General features: G+C 56.0%; 2 protein-coding genes across 20 annotated transcripts in view; one reads left to right on the top strand and one right to left on the bottom strand.

Annotated features, from left to right (window-relative positions):
* LOC133240635 (cadherin-23-like) overlaps positions 1–15,413 on the bottom strand; it is a 377,180-nt gene that overhangs the window by 4,764 nt on the left and 357,003 nt on the right. For all 17 annotated transcript variants that reach the window (XM_061405805.1, XM_061405806.1, XM_061405792.1 and 14 more), the window contains 3 exons: positions 14,533–14,681; positions 4,306–4,366; positions 3,259–3,407 (listed from right to left, as the gene is read on the bottom strand). In XM_061405805.1, the coding sequence (XP_061261789.1) occupies positions 3,259–3,407; positions 4,306–4,366; positions 14,533–14,681 (359 nt within the window). The remainder of the gene's footprint in view (positions 1–3,258; positions 3,408–4,305; positions 4,367–14,532; positions 14,682–15,413) is intronic.
* Positions 538–12,067, top strand: C28H10orf105 (chromosome 28 C10orf105 homolog). 3 transcript variants are annotated; one of them, XM_061405824.1, is made up of 2 exons: positions 538–1,818; positions 10,990–12,067. In XM_061405824.1, the coding sequence occupies exon 2, from the start codon at positions 10,995–10,997 to the stop codon at positions 11,364–11,366; it is 372 nt and encodes a 123-aa protein (XP_061261808.1). In that variant the 5' UTR covers positions 538–1,818; positions 10,990–10,994; the 3' UTR covers positions 11,367–12,067. The 3 variants fall into 3 exon arrangements, with proteins under 3 accessions (XP_061261808.1, XP_061261810.1, XP_061261809.1); XM_061405826.1 differs by having other exon boundaries at positions 539–1,012; XM_061405825.1 differs by lacking the exon at positions 538–1,818 and adding an exon at positions 7,420–8,196.

Genomic DNA, 15,413 nt, shown 5'->3' with positions numbered 1-15,413 from the left:
TTCCAGACTAACAGAGCCTGGGCCAGCAGGAGCTTGCAAACAGAGGAGGCAGGGAGCCAATGGGGCTGGGGCAATGACGCGCAGCATGGGGTTCGCATGTGGTCCCCAGTGCTGATGGCGGAGCGAGGTCCCATCTGAGAACATGCATATTTGGCTTCTGATCGATCACTGCCACTCAGATCAGCCTCAGCTTCTCCCTGGGTTAGTGGGGAATTAGCTAGATGGAAACAAAGGGGCTTCTGTTGATATAAGCAGAAATGGTGGCCTGAGTGGCAGAGAACTATGAGGTGAGTGGGGTGGCAGAGTAGTGGGGAGGATATGTCTCTGGGGGTGAAGTTTTCTCTACTTCCCTGCTCTTGGGGCCCCTGTAGTTCTGCTAGGTTATCAAATTTTCATGTCCAGACACCCAGAACCCAATATGCAAACTAGCATGCCTACTCCAGAGCACAGCTGCTCACAAGCCAGAACCTTCTAAGTCTGGCTTCACCAAGAACTTGGCTGGGGAGATCCTGGGTGGGGTGGGGTGGGTAGGTGTGAGGGGGAATTTGCATGGATGAATTTCAGGAACTCTCTTGCTATAAACAGAAACTACCCATCCATCTTTTGAAACTGTGAGCCTTCCCCTTCCCGAGTCGGCTTGGCCAAATGACCTTGACTCCAAGAGTCATGGGGAGAAAAAAAACAGGGCTAGTTTGACAGTGTAATAAACAGAGGAGTGAGGTAGCATGGAGCCTGGGTGTGGCCCTCCCTAAGACTGGCTGCATGCCACTCTCCTCTTGCTGGTTTCAGCCTTGTTTATAGCAGCAGAGACAGGAGGCAAAATGGTGTGTGGTTTGCGAACCTGAGAGACACAGATGTACAGGAAACAGGTCTGCCAAGTTCCTGCTGAGCAGGAGGGCTCAGTGACTTAGCTGCTGGGCTCCCTGGAGAACTAGCCCCATTTTCTGTCTAGTGCTGTGCCCTCCACAGGGGACAAGTCAGGAGACTGCCTGTGCACATGCGCAGTATGCAGGTAAGGCCCCCAGTCTCTATCGTTTCACTCCAAACTCGCTGGCCCCTCGTAGGTGCTGTCCTGGTCTCTGACCTGAAGACTGTGGATGGCCCCTCAAGTTGCCCCTCGCTCAGAGCGGCAACTCTGCTGCTGCTGGGGAAATGAGTCCAGGGCAAAGCTGGAGTCCCCATACTGTCTTCAGGAAGGTCCTGGATTTTCTTGGGCTCAGGGGTATGGGAGCTATGTACGATAAGGGCCATCAAGTTCTGACCCTGTGGGCAAGCAACCAAATCCCCACCTTAAAAATGACTCTTGGGCATTAGGCAGTGGTGGTTTCTGTGCTCTGGAACCTTATGTGAGGCAGTGGAATACAGTGGTTAAGAGAAGAGATCTGAGCTGTCTGCCTGGGTGTGAAGCCTGGCTCTGTCTACCCTTACTGCCGTGTGACCCTAAACACATTGCCTAGCCCTCCTTGCCTCAATCTCCTCATCTATAAAATGGGTATAATAACAGTGCCTACATCAGAGGGCTGTTATGAGGCTTAAATGAGCTCAAGCACAGGAGGCACTTAGAAAAGTGCCTGGCCCAGAGTGAGGGTGCTTAATGTTCCTCAGGGCTCATGGGCAGAGGCACAAACAGAGTGTGGCTGAGCAGCTGTGGCCCTGGTGTCTCACCCTGCACCGATGGGCGTAGCTTGGCTTTGTTCTGTTTTACACTGTACCTGGGGTGCTGCATACTATTTTGTTAGAAAGGTTTGCAGCTGCAATGCTGAGGCAGTGACAGGAGAAGACGCTGGAGAGAGGTGCCCACCTGCTCCTGGGAGGGAGGTGAGTAGGGGTGGGGCAGAAGGGCTGTGGTTACGCAGCTCAAGGTCCAGGGTGCCAAGCCAAGCCACGCCGACATCGGTCACCCTGTGGCCTGAAGCTCGCCCCACCGAGGGCATGCTCTGAAATGGGTGGGTCACTTATTCACGTGCTGATTCAGTATCTCCTAGTCATGAAGGTGAGTGTGGCTGTGTGGGGCTGATTCGGTGCACATTTAGGTCGATGTCTGACCCTCAGTCACCAGAGCCCTGGAATCGTTCTAAACAGCCCCAGGGTATGAAACACCGAGGGATCTAACCCCCTCGGCCACCTCCATCAGGGCAGACCTCGCTCAGGGCAGCAGCCGTAAGCACCCAGGTTTCCCTCACCATCTCTTCCTGGGGCAGAGCTGCAGGGCAACAGCAGAGGATGGGCCAGGGCTGAGTCACCCGCTCCCCAACACCCTCCTTTGTGATGGGGACCCGAGGCAGGCTTCTGTTCATTGTTTCCAGCCTGAGGGAAACAGCGGGGTGGAGAGATGGGGCCGATAAGAGGAGCTGATTCTGCCCCACTCAGTTCTGGGTAAAAGTCCCTGCTTGCTCCCCACCCCAACTTTTCCCATCTTCCTCCCACTCTTCACCTTTAAGGTCTGACTCACTTTCCACCTGGTTAAGGGGAAGGGGCTATGAGTTGCTGAGTGTGCAGTGGGGTAGGGTGGGGGTGACCTTGTAAGTCATCTCATTATCTCTGTCATCCCCTTGTTACTGGGCAGGAGAGTACACCTAGCCCAGCCAATGGAATATCTGGGTGCATGTTCTGACCATTCAGGAAGATTAGAGTTGATCTGATTTTAGCTGCAGAGGGGAGAGGCCTGAGGGGAGTGAGGTGGGCAGAGAAGATGACATCTGATGGAGCAGCTGGGAGTGCTGACTGGAATGTTTGGCAGACACTTTCAATGGAAAGAACACTGAACTTGGACTCAGAAGATGTGGGCTCAAGTCCTAGATTGATCACAAGTGGCTCCTCTGTGCCTCAGTTTCCTCATTTGTAAAATGAAGTTGGTAACATCTATAGCTCCAAGATCCCATATGTGAGATTCCCTTGGCCTGCACTAGAGAGCTATTTGGATACAGGGGTTGGTGTAGTAAGGATACCTCATCCTTTAGGACAGACATCAGCATCACTGACCCCTTTCCACATTTGGAAAAACTCGGGCTAGGAGCAAAATGACACATCCAAGATCCCAGGCGGGTCTGAGCCCAAGGCACCCCTACTGAGCCCAGGTGTCATTGAGCACCCAGATGAGTGGTGCCCCCCACCCCACCCCGGGCCCCAGCTGCTGGCCATCTCTGGTCCACCTGAGGCTCTGGCTCAGCCTGATAGCAGTGCTGAACAGAACACAGGGCTTCACGACATGCTGCCCCACGTGCAAGCCCCCTGGCCCCAGAGCGCCCTTGGCCTCACCCTGACGGAGCTCCGCATGGGGCCCAGGTCATGGTTGTAGGCCTCCACTATCAGAACGTGTGACGAGTTCCGCTCCCGGTCCAGGGGCCGGGGCCCTCGCATGAGGAGCCCATTGCTGACGTGGATCCGGAAGTTGTTGCCATGATTACCTGTGTGGAGGGACAGAGGATATGCATGGGCTCTGCCCTGGAGTAGGATGCTTGTGGGATGATGGTTATGGAGGGGAAGATGGGGAGCCCAGACCCCCAGAGGGCAGACCCTTCCCAGAGGTCTCAGGCACTTGGCCGAAGCCTGAAGTGGTATAGAAGCCTCGCCTCACACTCCCCTAGCCTAGCAGGATTTGAGGGAGGGGGTAGACGCTCATTCTGTGCCCCCCTTATGGAAAGCCTAGAGGTCCCGAGACCTCCACACCTAGAGGTGTCAGCAGATTCACTATTCCAGAGGACACTGGGGCATTACAAAGAATGGAACACAAAAATTCTCTGTGAGAGGTTTAGTGAGGAAGCACCCACTCCCTCCCCTTGCGGACTCCCATTTTCCTTTGGGATCCAGCCACTTCTACTCATAGGGGTGAGCTCACCCCTGATTCCAGAAGCGAGATCAGCATATTGCAGTCTCGGGTCATAGTGACTGGTTCAGGCATGGTCCCGGGATTCTAGCTGGCCCAGTGAGACTCAGCCTTGGGAGGGTGCTGGGGTGTGGTGGGGGGCTGTTCCAGTGTCCAAGGCCACAGTGACTGGTTCAGGCAGGGGCACATGATACACACTGGGCCAGTGACCTCAGTGTCTTGGGAGCTCACTGCTAGGGGCTGCTCTGGTCTTCGAGGTCCCCTCTGTCAGGGTGATATCCCGCTATGGGGCTTGAAGAACTTAGCACAGCAGTCAAATGCATCCTCACCGAAAACACGACCAACTTGGTGCGAATGATTTGAGAACATCCCTGGTTCCTCCCTCTGACCCGTCTCCCAGACCCTTGGCAGCCTAGAGGAGCTCTGCTACCCCGGGGCAGGAACCACCTCCCCCTGCCATCCTAGGGCAGCCTACTCACCGTGAACGATGCGGTACCACACACGCCCAAACTCGCCCTCATCTGCATCTGTGGCTTTTAGCTGAGGGAGAATGAGACACGTGGTTACTCCTCGAATTCCACCCATAGGCAGAGAAGGTGTTTGTGGAGCCCCTCCCCTTTCCTTACGCCACCCCACGCCTGTCCTGCCCAAACCCAGCTTCCCATGAAGCTGGGGGTGTAGGAGAGGAGAGGGACATGTCTTTCTCGTCCCCTATGAGGACACCTGTCTGTTGATGGCCCCAGGCTGCCCTGTCCATGGCGGGAGACCTGCCAGCTCTTTCTCCTGACACTCCTCCAGGCTCCTGGTGAGCACGGGCGAGACGGTGGGTGACAACACCATGGCTCTCTGGATCCAGGCTTGGCTAGTGCAGCTTGGCCCTCCACAGTTCCCCGATTCAGCCTTCTGAGAGTCCAGGAGACTCACCTGGGGTAGGTGGGGTGCACAACTGCTCCTTGCCCACACTTCCTTGGTCTGAAGCTATTCTGGCTCCCAGCCTGGCACTGTATACACTACAACTCCCGGAAAGTATACTGTACACTATAACAGCCACATTGTGGAAACCTAGAAACCCCATTTGCCAAAGGAATGGCTCCATGTCCATTCACATACACGATCATTCCAGTGTAGTTCCAGCCCACCCTGGCTTGCTAGGTTGCACCTCAGGCTTATACCGTTTCCAGTGGGACTTGGGGGTGCTCTTCTCACTCTGAGAATGCCCAGTGTTTAGCCCTTCTGACAACGCATGTGACCTTGAGGCTGCTGGCAGAGCCACAGACGGCCCTGAGGTCTGTCCCATCAAACCAAGAGCTGAATACCTCCTCGACCCACTACACACTGGAAAGAAGCAGAGAACACCCCTGCAAAGTGATGCAGAGAGAGGCCTGGGCTTGCATGGCTGGGCAGGCTCCCATGGGGCCACCTTATGTGCGACTTGCTGGGTAATGCCCGGGACCTTCGCCCTTTCCCTGGATCTGCCCTCTTGTCCTCAGCAATCACGTCAACCCTGTGCTGTGTGTCTAAGGGTTTCGAAGAGCATGTTGATGGTGCAGAGAAGGCAGTCTGTTGGTGTGAAAGGAACAGTGGGTTTGGGTCAGGCAGACCCAAGCACAAGCCCTGGCTTTGCCACTTCCGGGCTATGTGGCCATGGATACAATAACCCCACTGAGCCTCAGTAGGTGCAGTGATAATTAACTTTGTGAGGTTGATGGGCAAATTAGATATAATTGCTGCAAAGCGTCTGGCCTGGTGCCAAGACAGATGCTGAAGGCTGATGTTATGAGACATGCCACCTTTTCCTGAAAGGTCCTCTTGATTTACACTGGGGTGGGGATGGCTGCGTTGCCCCTTGCTGTGGAGTTCTTCCCTCCCCTGAGAGGACTTAAGAGCTAGAAGGTGGAGGTGAGAGAGTCATTTCCTAGGCAGGTTGATAAGGAGTCTGCTGCTGCTGCTAAGTCGTTTCAGTCGTGTCCGACTCTGTGTGACCCCAGAGACGGCAGCCCACCAGGCTTCCAGTCCCTGGGATTCTCCAGGCGAGAACACCGGAGTGGGTTGCCATTTCCTTCTCCAATGCATGAAAGTGAAAAGTGAAAGTGAACTTGCTCAGTCGTGTCCGACACCAGCGACCCCGTGGACTGCAGCCTACCAGGCTCCTCCGTCCATGGGATTTTCCAGGCAAAAATACTGGAGTGGGGTGCCTTCGGATAAGGAGTCTAGGGGTCCCCAAAGAGAGAGGGTCTGGAATTCTCAAGAAGGAAGAAAGGACAAACTTTTTTTTCCTTCTCTACATTCCTTAGGATTATATAACAATAATGCATCCTGCCTGAGGGCAGTCTCTGGATTAAGGACAGTCTCTGGATTAAACTTTCTGTTATCATAAAATGTAAATTATGGGAGTAGGTCTGGTAAGGTCTTTACAACCTCCAGACATTCTTTGGATTCACTGGAGAGTATATAACTTCATTGCTAACACTAGCAAGGGGGTACTCTTTCTGCCCCCTTCTGATGCCTATGAAGCTTTCTCTATCTCCTTTATACTTTAATAAAACTTTATTATACAAAAGCTCTGAGCGATCAAACCTCGTCTCTGGGCCTGGATTGAATTCTTCTCCTCCAGGGGCCAAGAATCCCGGTGTCTTCAACAACAACCTTTCAGAGGGATGTAGCGGGGCACTTTGACAGCCTGGCTCTGAAAGGGATCAGGACAGGAAGAGGGCTGAGCTGTCCAGTGGACACCCTTGGGTGTTGCTGTCCGTGGTGCGACTTCCCAGATGCCTCCCTCTCCTGGCAGCCTGTGCCACCTGGGGAGTTTTGCCTCCGGCCATGTAAGAAAAACGGAGGTCACAGGTGAGGTGTGCTGTCAGCGTGGGAAGAGAGAGTGAATGAGGTTCACCGAAGGGCGAGGTGTAAGATACAGGCATCCAGCAGGCCCATGGAGCGCTGGGGACATCTTTAGGCTGATGTGGCTCAGGGTGCCAGATGCCGGTGCCACGCCTGCCCAGCCTTTTCAGGAAAAGCACCAAGTCCCCACCACTAGCTAGGCGGGGGACCCTGGCCAGGCTGCACCTCTTCAGATCTCAGTTTCATTATCTGGAAGACAGGGCTGGATGAGACGACCCCTCAGTCACCTAACGGACTCTCCTAATCCTACCCACTTGGGACTACGCAGAGGATGCTTCTCTTGTTGTCAAGGGCTAAGGGCAGGAAGTGAAAATGTTAGTCGCTGAGTCATGTTCGACTCTTTGTGACCCCATGGACTGCAGCCCACCAGGCTCCTCTGACCATGGGATTCCCAGGCAAGAATACTGGAGTGGGTAGCCATTCCCTTCTCCAGGGGATCTTCCCGACCCAGGGACCAAACTCAGGTCTCCTTCACTGGCAGGCACATTCTTTACCATCTGAGCTACTTGTCGAAAAAACAGGCTCCCCAAAAAGCAGGTGGACTCCAGGCTCAGGTCTTGGTCAGAGCCACAACTCCCCCTATCTGGGAGCTTGGGGGTCCTTGATGGGAAAGCTGCTGAAGACTTAGGCTTCTAAGCAGACTGGTTGCCAGGGAAGTGCTGGCTTCCAGGAGGAAAGGAGGCGGGGGTGGGGGGTGGGACTGTGTGTGCGCGCGTGTGTGCATGCGTGCGTGCGTGTAGCTGCTGCCTGGGGGTCTCCTGGGCTCACTCAAACTACAAGGAGTGCAGCCCTAGCAGGCTTTCAATCCTCTATGTTCTGCCCTGTGATTTCTCTGACTTTTGAAAATGCCTCTCCCCCTCACTTCTACAGCCAGATACCCTCAAAGGGAAGGTGCTCTTCTGGGAAGCTAAGGGGAGGGGGGCCTGGGGGCTGCCAGGGCCCATCACTCTGCCCGGTCCCCTCCCGCCGCGTGGCTTGTAGCCCCTCTCCCCGGTAACCTGGAGGCTGGCAGGCACTGAATAGCAACCCGCTGGCTGCCCCCGACCATACCATTCAAACGTCCAGCAGGGGAAGGTGAGAGCCTCGGGTACAGAGTCAGAGAGACCCTCCCCCCTGCGTTCCCCCCAAGGCCCCCCGCCCCTCCAGAGGGCTCCAAGGAGACCGGCCAGTGAAGGCCGTGGGAAGGCTCAGGAGCGCCCAACTCCTCCACGAGGCTCCCTCTTCCCAGCCCAGTTGCCATCCCGACCTTCCTGGCTTTCCCCTCCCCCCAGGGAGGGCCCAGACTCTTCCAGACAAAGCCAGGTCTAACTGGAGAGTGAGGGGCGAGGGCCACTCTGCCTGGCTGGCTGAGGGACACAGGCGGAGCCCAGGGCAGGTGGGGGTCACAGAGACGACCAGTGCTTCCGGGACCTCCCTCGAACAGCTGAGAAGACCTCTCACCCAGCTGGAGACCGCTGAGGGCTGGCTCTGAGGTCAGTGCTGGGGCCTGCAGGGAAGTGGGGGAGCACGCTGCCTGGGGTTCTGCGGGGAAGATGTGCGCATGTGCTCAGACGTGGGGAATCCCTCTGCTTTTGTAGTGAGTGGAACCTAGGCCCAGGTTAGTCTCAGGCCACCCAGAAAGATGTGCTGAGGTCAGTCCCCTCTGATCACAGCAGGCCCTGCTCTTGGAGCTCTGAATGAAGAAAAAGGTTCTAGACTGAGCTTGCAGAGATATGTCCAAAGTGAGGCCTGCAGGCATGCCTGGGGCTCCAGTGGGCAGGGAGAGGCTTCAGCTGCTCTTTGGATCATTCCTAGCCTTGGTCCGACAGAGGCCTCCTTTCCCCAGAACCGCTGGCCCTGGCTGGCTGCTCAGACAGGGCAGCCGGGGGCCTGCAGTCAGTCTTGCCGCACCTCCCTGGAAGGATGGCCTGATATTTTCAACCACTTGGGAATCTCCTGCTCCCAGAGAAAATACTCCAATGCCAATTTAGCCTCACATGTTTTTTCAAAGCACTGCCCCAAGGACTGAAGCCTGGACCTGCTTTGCTAGTCTGATAGGGTCTCCAGGTCCATGTGGAGGTCTCGAAATAGCATTAGGACTAGCAGGGTTGTGACTTCTCTCACTTCAGACTGCCCTTTTCTTACTCCCAGCCAAGCGCTTCCCTGGGGAGGATGGCGGGATGGGCAGTTCTCTCCCCAGGACACATGGCAGTGGGCACACCCCATCCCTCTTCCCTTCCAGATTCAAGGAAGGGCCAACCCACATATGGCCTGGCCAGTGCACTCTCTAGGCCTGATGCTAAGAGGCGGAGGCCCCAGGCAGCTAGATGGGCATCAACATTTCCATCTGGGAGCTGGGAGGGGTCATTCTCTGGAAATGCTGGGAAGGAGTGGTGGTGGGGACTGGGTGGGGGTGGGGGGTGGGGTGCACTGGATGCCCTTAGTCCCTGGGCACAGGGCAGGCTGCAGGCAGACGAGGCTGGGCACAGAGAGCCAGGAGTTAGGTCCTGCGGCTGTTGGTGAGTGCCTGGGGTGGCAATGGCGGCTCGGGAGGGTGTGGGCTGGGGGGGCCCCCTCTCCATTTCCCACTTCCTGCGAACCTGGTGGGCTCTGCAGCCCACAGGCAGAGTCTCGGTTTAACCTAAAGCCCTTCCTCCTCCCTAGTGTTGGTGCTAGAACTTGACTAAGTTAGACTAGGCTGTGACTTAGGAAAAGGAGAGAACTTTGTTATCCTCTAGGTCATGAAGGTCTCAAAGGTCAAAGAGAAACAAACGATTATTTCTTATTAAACCCCCTTCTGGATTTCCTGTCCTGTGTTTGTAGAAATCAAAGATCACAAATGTTGGCCTGCAAGCTGTATGTAGCCTCCTTATGTATTTTGTTTGGCCCATTCGTAGTATTTTTAAATATTTGAAAATTCATTTGGATTAAAAAAAAAAATCAAGTTTGTTTGGCCTTTGCAGTGTCTTTTTTGCCCCACCCCCCCCCATCTCTCCAGAGCGGATTCAACCAGATTTGAATTAGTTGGCAACACTTCAACATCAGGAAAGTTTGCCTAAAAAAAAGTGCAGATTTCTGGCTTCTCTTGGGAATCTGGAAGAGGGACCACAGTGGCCTGCCTTCTGGGGTTCTGTCAGCTTGGCCGAGGCCCCTCTGTCCCCACTCTTCAGGTAGACCTGCCCACCTGTCCTGCTGGGAATATGCTATCTACTAGCTGGTCTCTAACCATGTTAACTTGCAACCAAGAGCTCAGTTTGATTTGCCAGCTATAAGGAATCTGCTGCCCCACCCCCCACCAGTGGGATGATCCTAAGTGGTAATGGATGACTATGTCTGGGGGGTTTCAAGCCCCACCTTGTCAAGTAGGCTGCTCTCTGGGGGTTCTTTCCCACGTGTTCTCAGGAAGTCCTGGGAGAGGGCTGGGAGCCAGCAGGGTGGCAATGCCACCAGTCCAGGGGTCGGGAACTTGTTCCTGGTTCTGGCTTTAGCTTGGCCATTGGCTCACAGTGTGGCCTTGGGCCTGGCTACCCCTTATTTGGGCTTCAGTTTCCTCACTTGTCTCTGGAGCAGGCTGGACTTCTTTGGGAAGCACCAACAGGAACTCTCCTGGGGGTCAGGTGGGTGACATAGGTGTGTGGGGGGCCAGAAGGCAGGGAGTGCAGTGAACTGGGGGCCAGCACCCCGTCTAAATCGGGCAGCTGCTGCTCAGCCCCAGCCCCTGGGGGCCGGCAGCAATGGACCCCATGTTGCTATTGCTAAAATTCTGGAATTTCAAGAGAAGCCAGGTGTTCAGATATTTATGTGAAACCTCGTTTTTTGTTTTTTAAAAAAATTCACAATTAAGTTTATAAAAGCACTGTAAGAACTCGACCAGTTTGTAGCCTTGGTGGCAGTTAACTGCTAGGGTCCTTGCCCTCTGCAGCTATAACTCATGGTTTGTTCCTGGTCACAGAGCAAGTTAGGGACGGGATTGGTCTTAGATCCCAAGACTCTGTTGTGATTCATGAGAATTGACTTTAAAATGCCAGAAGGCATTACCCTTCCTGCCTCCTCTGCGACAGGTAGGCAGGGACTGTAGCAGATGGAGGAACTGAGTTCAGGCCCAGCTCCGTCACTCTCCCACTGCATGACTTTAGACTTGTTACCTCTCCCAGGCTCACTGTTCTAACCTGGAAAATGACTGCAATCTTATCTGCAGCTAGTTTGGCAGTGCTCAGCACCCAAAGTCCCCCTCCCCCTCCAGTCCTGAGTCCAGCTCATTTGCTCCTGTCCCATTCCTGTTGCAGGAACCATGAACACAGAGGGCCCCAGCCCCCTCGCCTTCCTCACAGCTCCAGCCACTCCAGGGAGGCTCTCAGAGGCTGTTGACCCCATCCCCGTGCTCATTGCCCTGGCCTGCATCTTCCTTCTGCTGGCCACCTGTCTGCTGTTCATGACCCTCTGCAAGCCCCGGGCACTGGACCCGAGCCGCCGCCGGGCCCACGAGTGCATGCCCCACCACCCGGGGAGCCCCAGCGAGCCCCAGCTCCGTCTCTGGAAGCGCCTGGGCTCGCTGCGCCGCTCCCTGCACAGCTTCCGCCGCGGCCGGCCTGCCCCCCGGCGCCCCCTGCCGGCCAGAGAGGACAACCACGATTACGACTGCACGGAATCTACCAAGATGTGACAGGGGTGTCCTCCTATCTCATCCACAGACCCTCTTGCCTTGGGCAGAACCAGGCACCTCCGGCTGCAAGAGGACAGTGGCCCAAACAACCTGGGCCACATGCCCACTGCCATTGGTACGCTGTGCACTCAGGCCCGTGGCCTTTCCCAGGGATCGTCCCTGAAGAATGCCTTCCTTCCTGCCGCCACTTTACCACTGCGGGTTGGAAGGCTCCTGAACCAGTGACTGGGCACCTGCAACCATCTGGACCCTTGGCCCAAAGCTTTCAACGGTACAAACGTGGGGCCCCCAAGGCCCTTCTCTGACCACCAGGCACCAGCATCTCCAGGAAGCAGTCCCCCTTCTTCCCAAGAGAAGCCCTGCCCACCCTCCAGGTGCCAAAGCCCAGCTCAGATTCCAGTGCGAGTTGCTGAATGGCCAAAGGTTCCCTCCAGCCAAGTGAAATACTCAGCCACGCTGGGGGCAAGGGAGTGTCCTGCCCTCTGTGCCAACTCAGTGCCCGAGGCAAAGGGGAACCCAGGGAATCCTCTCCCCCGACTTCCTGGACGCTGCCTGCATTTGCCTGTAATCCATGGGAGCAGCCAGCACCCCTGTGGTGAATCAGATGCTGGGTGCCTGCTAGGAGGAGGGGCATTCTGGGGGCTCTCAACACACCTAGCCAATCACAATCTTGGCTGTCACCTTGGAACCGCCCCCCCCCCCCCCCCAATGCACCTGAGCCAGGATGGATGAGGAAGGGGCTGGGAATGACTTAAGCAGCTCCTTGCAGAGGCCAGGACTGCCGCTGTGTCAGAGCGGGAGGAGGCACTGTCAGCAACTGGAGGTGATATTATCCGGGCTCTGAGAGCATCGTAGAGGCTCCATGCCTCATCCAGGGAGGGAGGCAGGCTTCCTCCAGCTGACAGGGTCCAGGCCTCTCCAGGACAGCTGTGGAACCTCAGGCCTTGACCACATGAGGTGTGCTATCATATTTTTGGTGATTGCTTCAATGACTGGCTACTGTCAAAGCAATCCCACCCCAGGCTGGGCTTCTCAGAATCCCAAACCTTCAACCTCTCCTCGTAAGGCTGGGGCTAACCACTTTGGTTGGTCCCCAATTTGGGGGGCTGGGCAGAGGGGTCTGAACTGCCCAGCTCCTGCCCCAGAGTCACCTGGCTAGGGTCACCTGTACCCCATTAGGGACTGCTCTGCATAACCCTGCTACAATCCACAGAGCAGCCAGGCACGTCTTCTCACAGAGTGAGCTCTGGTTCTGCCACTCCCCAGCTCCAGAACCGTTGCTGGTTCCCTACTGCTGGATCAAGCCAGAGCTTCTTTGTCTGGTGCTCGGTGCCCACTGGGAGCTGACTGCGAATGATGTTTCTAGCCTCATCCTGACCCAAGACTCCAGGCAAACTGAAATATCTGTCCACCCTGGGCTACAGCTCACTCAGCATGCACGCCCTCCATGAAGTCCTCTGTCTCCACCTGAAGCCTCCTCCTGCTGAAATCAAGGGAGGAAAGGGACCAGTTCCTTTGGGCAGTGTGGGTCATCCCCGTCATGGCTGCTCCTTTCTGCAAGCCTGAGGTGCCCCCAGAGAGCAAGACCAAGTCTAGCCCCTCATCTGCCTCACCAGCAACAGGCTCAGAGGCATGGGGCCTCTGTCTACTTAGTGAAGGGTGGCCCTGTCTAGCCCTGGGGGCACCCCCTTCTTCCCTTGGATGCCCCTGCAGAGAAGCTGTCTGTCCCAGCAGGCCCACTATGCCTTCCTCTCAGGTCAGTCTGACATCTGAGAGCAAGTCCACTTTGGCCAGAAACTTACTTCCAGGGCCTTGAGAAATCACCAGAGCCTGATTTTCTCCCTGAGAAATGGGGAGAATCGGTGACTGCCTTATATTACTCACAGGCTCTAGGATCTCACTCTGAGTAGTCTATATAAATAGAAACCAAGTCTTGGGGTTTAGAAAGCGGGGCAGGCCTCCTCCCACAGCGCAGTAACCTCTTCCTGCACAGGTTTCCCCCCGTCACGTCTACCTGAGACACCCCAGGCTGAATTCTGCCTGGAGTTGGTCACCGTATCACCCCCCAGGCCAGCATGCTCTGCCTGGCATGTGGTGTCACAGGGGTGGGCAGTAAGGTTACCCTTGACCTGAAGGACAAAAAGCTAGGGGTGGGGAGGAGAGGGCTCTCAAAGGTCTGCTGTACCCCCATCTGTGTTCCCAGGTTGATCCTTGGAGACCTGTGTGAGTTAGGGGTGGCAGGTACTAAGTTTTAGGCTAGGGGAGAGTGGGGCCCCATGGCTTGGTGTGGTGGGTGTCTTTAAGGCCCTAGGAGCCGAGGCTCAGAGGGAGAAAACTTTTTCTGGAACCAGCCCCCAGACCCTGCCAACCCATGGCTTCCTGGACTCTTGGTGCCTCTGGGAGTCAGCACCCTGCTCCCGGCTCCCCTCCTGTCCCACGCCTGGCCCTGATGCAGGGAGGTGGGCACACTGCCAACCTCCCACTCTTCGGCCCCTCCCAAGCCTGGGAGCCTGTCCCAGCGGGCAGGCCCAGATTTGCTCTGTTTGGCTCAGCCTCCAACTTGGAAACCCCACAGCTGGTTAGGAGGGTAATTCATGCCCGGCCTCCCTCCCCACCCAGCAACTGAGGCCTCCAGGGAGGGTTCAGGAGGGCACCCAGCCTCCTTTTTCAGGTCCCTGCCTTCCTCCCCCGAGGCTCAAAGCTGTAGCTCCTGCTCCTTGGGCAAAGGAGCCCTTTCTTTTTGTGCCTGTTTATTTCCCGAGAGGGGAGCTTCAGCCAAGAGCCCTGTGAAAGCAGCTCTGTTCTGGGCTGTGCTGGGCCGTGGCTCTCTCCTTTCTGGGAAATGTGACGTTTCCAGCTCCCTCCTGCTCTGAAAGGGCCTTCTGGGTGCAATAGGGGGTGGGGAGAGGCCTGTGGGGGATGGAGGGAGGGGGGAAGAGGAGGGCCAAGGCCTTCTGTTTTGGGCCCATCCATCCTGGGTTACATAACCTGGGGGCTTACTCTTCCCAGGAGGGAGGGAGCCTGGGTCCCTCTTTGGTTCCAGCACCGGCTACTTGGGAGCAGCAGCTGGACTGACCCCTGTTTCCATCCTGCCGCAAGGCCACTGAGCGCATGCTCTGAACTGAATGTGGCCCTGCCTCCCCCGCCCCCACCTGCCGTCACCTGCCTGCACGATGCTGTGGCCCTCAGGGATGTCCTCGGAGACGCTGGCTTCGTAGCTGCTCTGCAGAAAGATGGGCCGGTTGTCATTCACATCCAGGACGGTGACAAACACGGTAGCCGTGCCCGTGTGCCGCTTGCCCACGGGGCCGTTGTCTGTGGGGGGCCGAGGACGGTGGTGTTAGCAGCTGCCTGAGGGGCGCGCTCCCGGGTGCCAGCCAGACTCTGTTCCCCCACCTCTGCAAGGGAGTGGCTCTTTTTCTCTAGGTTAGGAACAACACTAACAGTATCTAACATGTCCCAAGAACTCATTCAGTCCTCACAGCAAGCCTGCCAAGCGGGTGCATTATCAGAGGAGGTGACTGAGGCTTGAAGTAGATTGAATGGTGACCCCTGAAAGACACACCTATTGCAACTTCCGGGGAGCCTGTACATGTAACCTGACAGGGAGAAAGTGACTTTGAAGATGTAATTAAGGATCCTGAGAGGAGGTATCCTGGATTATCTGGGTGGGCTGTAAATCCCATGACAAGGGTCCCTACAAGAGAAAGGCATGGGGGTGGGAGGGCGCGGATTTGACACAGAGAGGAGAAGGCCATGTGAAGTTGGAGGTGGAGACCAGAGTCCTGCAGCCACAAGCCAAGGGACACTTGGAGCCACCAGAAACAGGAAGAGGTGGGGAAGGACCCTCCCCTAGAACCTTCAGAGGGAATGCAGTCCTGCTGACACCTTAATTTTGAACTTCTGGCCCCTAGAACCGTGAGAAAATAAATTTGTTCCTTAAGCTACCAACAGTGTGATCATGTGTTTCAACAGCCCTAGGAAGCAGCTACAGGGACTGAGATGACAAACCCCACTGCTGTTGGGGCCAGGAGGGTGAGGTCCATG

The sequence above is a fragment of the Bos javanicus genome, chromosome 28 (genome assembly GCF_032452875.1).
Source record: "Bos javanicus breed banteng chromosome 28, ARS-OSU_banteng_1.0, whole genome shotgun sequence".
Lineage (NCBI taxonomy): Eukaryota > Metazoa > Chordata > Mammalia > Artiodactyla > Bovidae > Bos > Bos javanicus.
This window is presented reverse-complemented; position numbering and strand designations above follow the sequence as displayed.